This window comes from Anopheles darlingi, chromosome 2, assembly GCF_943734745.1.
Source record: "Anopheles darlingi chromosome 2, idAnoDarlMG_H_01, whole genome shotgun sequence".
NCBI lineage: Eukaryota > Metazoa > Arthropoda > Insecta > Diptera > Culicidae > Anopheles > Anopheles darlingi.
In genome coordinates, this window is record NC_064874.1 from 77,318,866 (window position 1) to 77,326,056 (window position 7,191).

Genomic DNA, 7,191 nt, shown 5'->3' on the forward strand with positions numbered 1-7,191 from the left:
AACTGTGTGGCTATTAATCACTTAAATCCAGCCCCGACCTTCGGTGAGTGCACGCGGCGCCGAAGACTGCTGTTGTACGACCAAAGACCATAAGACACGGATATACTCTCTTTCTTCGTGTCCATATTCTCGAGAGTCTCCACGCTTTGGTGCAAGAATTAATGGCAAAGGGAGCTAATCTCTTCCGCTACCCTGCCATCCACAACATGGTACGAAGCGTACAGATACCTCGCGTTGTGCTAGTTGGATGGCATTCCTTGGCTCGTACTTCCCATACTAACAAGGAGCTGTTGAAGAAGCCAGAATGGAAACGCATAGTTCATTCCTGAACCCTAGCCCAGAACCCGAGATGCATCTTTGAGCCTCCATGAGGGCCTACTTTGGTGTCTGCATAGCATATGGAGTATCTGCTACTTCGCGACCCGCATCGTCTTGAGAAGCTTCAAAGCTAAACAAGAAATTAATCTGCCATTATTCCCTCTCATCCACCATCCTGAGAAAGGCTATGTTTTTAGCTCAAATTATTCAACAAATACCAAACACAACTAGGCGGGCGGTCCTTAGGTCCTGTACCGTACATCACCATCCGGAGAATATAGGAGTGTGCTGCGGGCGTTAGAGATACTCATCTTTTCTTCAGGCAAACATTCCAACGATGCTTCATAAGAAACCATCAGTATTCACGGGTATCTAGAGTGATACAGACATGTATCATCTTGGGCTACAGTAGTTCTAATCTCTGTTTCGTTAGTGGGATTGATGTCCCCGTTTTGCAACCGTGGACGTACGCGACGAAATTTTTAAAAAATTACGAAACAATCCCCTAAATACCAATAAAAAGTAATTAAATTTTAGTTGGGGCACGTTACCAATACCTACTCACCGTGACACATTTAACAGGTAAAAAATAATTTCTTAACTATCTAGGAGGGAAATACGGTCTACGGATGTTCAGTTCAACACATTTTCAGTTAACTAACTTTAATAATTACGTAAATATTTTTAACAAGAGCTACTGAAATGGAGATATTGAGCATTACTTTTTCATTATACACGATAAGCAGCAGCTTCACGAACAGCAATTTGTATGGATTGCATGATAATAGAGATTAAAAATGGTCTTTGGTTACAATTCGGTAGATTATTTTTAAAAAAATCTTTCTCATGCTTTCTCAATTTCTCGCCATTCTCACGACCGTCTAGACGCGCTGTTGGGAGTGTCCGTCATCTTTTGTTTACACTATCATCGCCATGCAACCTCGCTTTCTGTGATAAGATTTCGTGGAATTACCGGCGCTAGCAACAGGTATGGGCAGGCCAATCGATTGCCGAAATTAAAAGATAATTGATTGCAGTACCTTTTTGGGCGGTGCATCAGCCGCACAGCTGGGCGTGCATCTGTGAAAATGTGATATTTCGAGCGACGAACCCGATTCAGAAGGCGAGAAAGGGTTGACCTTTTAAGGAGGAATTTCCCAGGCTACCGTCGCATCGAGTGACAATCCGTTTGATCATCGTATTTAGGTTTTTATTTAAATTGCATTGAACATTTGCGAAGGTAAGAGCAGCACCAGTGAGAGCCCAGGGTAGGACGAACGCGGCAGCACTTCTGGGAGGAATCGAGACTCAAAAAAATATTATTTTTAACTCACCAAAGCAAAAGTGAATCAGCAACAGCTGTGGCTATAAACCACACTCCAATGCCTTTCGTAAACCAGTTCCACAGACGCTGCGTCGAGTAACAAGTGCTAATTGAAACATCTTGCTTTTATTAGTTGATTGTTGACTTCCTCTTTTTCTTACGTGCCAGGTATTCATTTGCTAACCTGTCGACGTGTTGCGTTCCGTGATGTGCCTTTGGTGACATCGTCGCTGCTGGTGGCCTTGTGATCGCGCGAGCAGCTGTCCAAACCGGAACAACCGGCGGGGCCTTCGTTGGTGGTATTGATGGATGACTTAAAGGGTGAGTATGGTTGCGATGAATGGACAAGAACATTAATCTTCGATCTAGAGCCCAGCCACGAGTCCTCCGTTGCTGCAAGCAAAGTCATCGAGCGTTTTCAAATTTCAGAACACATGCAAAGCCTCTGCCACAAACTTTTGCCTCAGAGTGACGAAGCGGCCGAGTCCTCACGATCGGCTGTTAGTCAGCAGCGGCGATCGGAGATGCTTGCCGCTACCAAGGCAAAAGCTACCGAGTTATCGCTGCTGCGCCAGAGTACCAATCGCTTCAGTATGTACGACGGGCCGTTGGGGCTCGCATATGTGATGTTGATAACACAACTAGAGTGAACTAGCTGTGTGTGAATGCATAAAAGCAATGCTTTTCACTGCCCACTTCCATCGTCTCCTCCCCTATTCTCCCAAGGAATGACCCGCAAAAACCGCAATAACACCCTGTTGTGCTGCACGATTTTGAGTAATGTTGCTGGCACGATTGATAAGTCCACCTCCTCCACGGTCTACAGTTGGTTTCCCCAAAACATACTCTCCTTCGCAGTCCGCTGCGGCGTAGTTTACTGCTTAGGTCTGGGTATATTGTTTGATGATTCGTTTCGTTCTTTCTTTCGTCAAAACACACGTTCATCCGGAAAGAGAACCTCATTCCCAATCTGCACTTCGCTGAGAACGACGAGGAAGAGCTGATCGAGGAGATCGGTCTAACGAAACGGCCTACGATACCCTCGCTACGGCAACGCAAATCCCAACTAGACATGTTGGAGCAGATGGAGCAGACGGGTGAGCAGGAGAAGCTGAACGAGCTACGGCAACGGCGCGCGACCGGAAAAAGCGTTCGGTTGTCTACCTCCACCCCAAAAACAGCGGTGGCCACTGGTCGTAGCAAGGAGGAACCATTCGGCGAGAGTCTGATGGTGATGGAGTTCGACGAGAATGCTCCGACGGAAGCGATTCAGTGGATTGTAGACAAAATGCGAGGCCGACGTGTAGACGGTGGAATGGAGCTTATGGTACGCAAGGAACCGCTTAATAGGTAGGTGCAGCTGGTATGTTTCGATTGTCTTTCGAAACTCAAAGGAACATCAGACAATTCTTATGTTCAACTTAATCTTTTCGCAACGCACTAGGGACAGTCAGACTATCATCTTTCACATCTCGGCGACACATATGAAGCTGCTGGAGATTGCCGACGATATGGGCTTCATGAAGCGCACCAAGACCGGCATAATACGCAACTTCAATGTGGCCTGTTTGGACGAATTCTTCTACGATGCAGGCATGTCGCTGGAAGATATCCTAACGCCGGCTGACCGGCAGATCATCATTAAGCACGCGCTCGAATCGATTCGTGCGGCGGATGACGAGCATCTGATACCGGGAACCAAGATCATCCTCTACCATGGACAATCGATCATCCAGGCGGCTCAGAGCGCAGAACTGATTACTTCGCTCTACTCGTTGCATGATAAACGACGACTGAAGGAGCTGCGCCACCGTTGGACCAAGCCGACTGCACCGCAACCGATCGACGAGATCCGGGACTATTTTGGCGAAAGTGTTGGCATGTATTTTTCCTTCCTTGGTTTCTACACCTGCGCTCTGGTGGTACCGACCGTATTCGGGTTTCTGCAGCTCGGCCTATCAGAGGAAACAGAAACGGTTCCCTTCTTTTGCGTCTTCTATGTCGTCTGGATGAAGGTGTTCCTTGAGCTGTGGAAACGCAAAAGTTCTTCGCATGCGTACCGCTGGGGAACGATCACGATGACGAATCTGGATGAACCACGGGTTGGTTACTACGGCAAGCTGGCACGGGATCCAATTACGGGCAAGTGGACGCCACACTATCCGAAGTGGAAAACCTACGTCCAGATGTACTGCGTCACGGCACCGATCATTGGACTCTGCATAGCGATCGCCGGCTTTGTAACGATCTTTCAGTTCTACGTTGAGGCCTACCTGGCCGAACAGTTCGGTCCGGATGCCTACATTCTTTACTTGCCCTCCGTGGTGAACGCCATCTACATTGCCCTTTCGACGCTAGCCTACGATCGATTGGCGACGCTACTAACCGATCGGGAAAACCATCGCACGCAGAGCCAGTACGAGCGACACCGGGTCAACAAACTGATCGTGCTTGAGTTCGTGAACAACTTCCTGTGTCTCTTCTACATTGCCTTCGTGCTGCAGGATATGAAGATGCTGAAGACGCAGCTCATGATGCAGTTGATCGTGCTGCAGTTCCTGCAAAACGTATACGAAAACCTTTATCCGTATCTCAAGAAGAAAGTTGGACTGAAGATCGTCCGACTGTTCGTCACCTCGAAGGTAGTGCGTAGCAGTGCTATTATTATCTTCTTTGGTCTCTAATCGAGCATCTGTTTCTACTTCTACACTTCTAGTATGACAAGCTTAAAGAGGCACACGATGCCTACGATGAGATGGGTCTACAATCGCTGGAGGAATATGATCCTCGGGTGCTGCAAACACGAAAGGAAACAATACTCGAGGAGTACAATACTTACGACGATTATCTAGAGTTGTACATACAGTTCGGCTACGTCGTTCTGTTTTCCTCCGTTGCACCGTTGACTGCCTTCTGGGCCATCCTGAACAACGTTATCGAAATAAGACTCGATGCGTATAAACTCTGCAGCTTCTTTAAGCGGCCATTCGCTCGTCGAACGAAGAACATTGGTGCGTGGCAGCTCGCCTTCGAGACGCTCGCCGTCATTTCGATCCTGACCAACTGTGGCATTCTCTATCTATCGCCCCAAATGCGGTACCGTATTCGCAGCATTTTTAACTGCGTGTCCGTTTTTATTATCCCTTTACTCGAATTCGTATTCTTCCAGAGAGCTCGGTGCCGGTTTAAGCAGGGAAGCCTATACACTGAACTTCCTCATCATTGAGCACATACTGCTCGGTATGACGTGGTTCATCTACAAGGCTATACCGGACACACCGCACTGGGTGCGAGTGGCTCTAGCGAAAGCGGAACATGATTCTCGCCAGGCCCTGAAACGAGAGGTGCGGTCACATTAAGCGGGTTATGAGTTTGGCCTGCTGTTGCTTTCCAATACCACCGTGCCGCTGGCGTTCATGCAGCGGGATTCGATGAATTCGATCTTCACGCTGCTGCTCTATTCTTTTCTGTGTGTGTTTTGCGATTTTCGTTCCTCTAACCTGCCAGTTTCATTTGTTTTCTTTTAGGAATAGTAAACGCAGGAATACACTACGCAACGGCCACACAGTGAACACAAATTCACGCCCGCCCTACAACAATCATCAGTTATCCTACACGAGCTCTTCTAGTGAACCAGCCAAACACTAAAAGCCAACAGATTGTAGATTTTAGCTTTGTTCAAACATTTTAACGCAATTACAAGGTACTAACATGATACACAACAAGCCGCACAACAACCAGCATAACTTCACAATCGACTGTGAACCTAAAACAAAAGTTACCACATCGTGCCTTCCGCGGAACTGCCAAAGTACTTAGTTTTCGAATCATATTTTGTAGAGAGAAACTAAAATCTCATTTTGAGCGATTTTCTATACGTTCATAATATAAAATGAGCTGCCATCTACTAAATGTGTTTATAAAACACCGAAACTGCTCCGAAACTAATCAAATGCGCTGACTTTGAGACTGAAACTAACAGATGCGTAGGTTTTGCTCGAAATTTGCAGTATTCGGCTCAATTGATCGTTCTCAAATCAAATACCATTTCGGTTACTTACAGAATGCGCAGCGATCTCGTAATCTTCTGTTCCGTCGGTTTCGAAGCGTTTACGATACGCACTCGATGCTCAACTGAGATCAAGAACTGACGACAAGCATGTTCGTGGTGATGCTAGTTTCATATAGTTTCGCTTTCGTACGACTGAAGTAAGGGTATATATGTTCTAAAAGAAATTCCTTACAGTGAGAGAAAGCAAAGGAAATAAAATGTTATCAATTTGTTAAAGATGATATGGTTGGATTTCATTTTCTTACCACTTACAGCTCTCTTCATGACTTCGGATATCACAAGGGATACTGCCTCTGCTTCTCGCCAATCATTTGTCGCCGATTGTGTTTTAAATCATATTTAATGAGTTTATTTTTCTTCAGCAAGCGCAACCGTTACAACATATCGCCTGATCTTCACAACGGTTCGGATAATCATTTCGTTAATCAACACTATTTCTAATGACCATATCTCTAGCCACTCGTATTATCTCGACTCTACACAAGAGCCTGAGTGTGGGGAAGGAGAAGATGGCGGGACAAAAAAAAGAAAACACGTACAAACAAAAGAATCAAACACTGTCCCGCAGATTACTAACCGATACGGATGATTACTGATTGCCCTACCAATTGTTCTTCCACTTCAACCCTCTCACGTTTTGCTGCTATTGATGCTTCGGCATACATTCGGCAAACTGCGCCAAACAAACCACAACCATCGATGGTTTTGGCAGCATAAAGTCTATTGTTTCTCACGCACAAACCGCTTAACTCTAGCAAAACTGAAAGCAAGCAGGTGATAGCGGGACAGGATAAGACCATTCCTTTTCGTGTGCAAAACTGCGGCTACACCACATTGGCCGTTCACATAACGTTAAACCTTATGCTTTTTTTATTATACTTCTCTAAAATTAATCCTTACTTGAAAAGAAAATCATAACCGATAAAGGCTGCTGGTAGCAATGGTTAAAGATGACTTACGACTATCAAGAAACGCCGATAAACGCGAAAAGAAAAAGGAAAGAAAACTACAACAAACCAGAAGTAAATCCAAAATGTGAGCTTCTTTTCAGAAGCATCATGCTCTTTACCTAATTCATCTCTTTGATCTGCAACCGAGCCTTCATTGTGGAACCCATTTCATCTACAGACTGCAGATCCTCCGAGAAGATACCATGCTAGCCAAGAAACTCTAAATTCACTCGAGAACTGCACGCTGCATGCTGCCATTAAAGAAAGTAGGAGCTCTATTTTCTTCCTCGTTTTTCTCTTCCTCCTCCTTCAGAAAAATAGGAAGAACAATATTAATCATCGCGTATCATTTTACGTTCCGGAAAATTATAATTATTCGTCTCTCTTTTTGTTATAAATTTTGTCTTTCATGTGTTGGATTCAAAAATACATCTGTCTCTCTTTCCTGCTACTCTCTTCTACCCTTGCCAAAACACGAACAGCGTGCCCGAGCAAACACATTATAAGAATCACATTTTCATTTCGCT

At 45.4% G+C, this 7,191-nt stretch overlaps 2 protein-coding genes across 8 annotated transcripts in view; one reads left to right on the forward strand and one right to left on the reverse strand.

Annotated features, from left to right (window-relative positions):
• Positions 1–1,202: 1,202 nt before the first annotated feature.
• LOC125948760 (anoctamin-10) lies at positions 1,203–5,933 on the forward strand. 6 transcript variants are annotated; one of them, XM_049675118.1, is made up of 7 exons: positions 1,281–1,306; positions 1,379–1,558; positions 1,811–1,963; positions 2,596–2,992; positions 3,087–4,284; positions 4,359–4,738; positions 4,812–5,933. In XM_049675118.1, the coding sequence occupies exons 3-7, from the start codon at positions 1,948–1,950 to the stop codon at positions 4,999–5,001; spliced, it is 2,181 nt and encodes a 726-aa protein (XP_049531075.1). In that variant the 5' UTR covers positions 1,281–1,306; positions 1,379–1,558; positions 1,811–1,947; the 3' UTR covers positions 5,002–5,933. The 6 variants fall into 6 exon arrangements, 5 of the variants coding, with proteins under 5 accessions (XP_049531073.1, XP_049531075.1, XP_049531077.1 ...); XR_007468611.1 differs by lacking the exon at positions 1,281–1,306 and having other exon boundaries at positions 1,313–1,558; positions 4,812–5,628; positions 5,706–5,933; XM_049675120.1 differs by lacking the exon at positions 1,281–1,306 and having other exon boundaries at positions 1,313–1,558; positions 4,812–4,986; positions 5,170–5,933.
• Positions 5,934–6,035: 102 nt separating this feature from the next.
• The window catches only part of LOC125948761 (mothers against decapentaplegic homolog 3), a 14,132-nt gene continuing 12,976 nt past the window's right edge, over positions 6,036–7,191 (reverse strand). For both annotated transcript variants that reach the window (XM_049675121.1, XM_049675122.1), the window contains exon 7: positions 6,036–7,191. This exon is cut by the window's right edge and continues 1,126 nt beyond it. The gene's annotated coding sequence lies outside the window, so the exon portion shown is untranslated.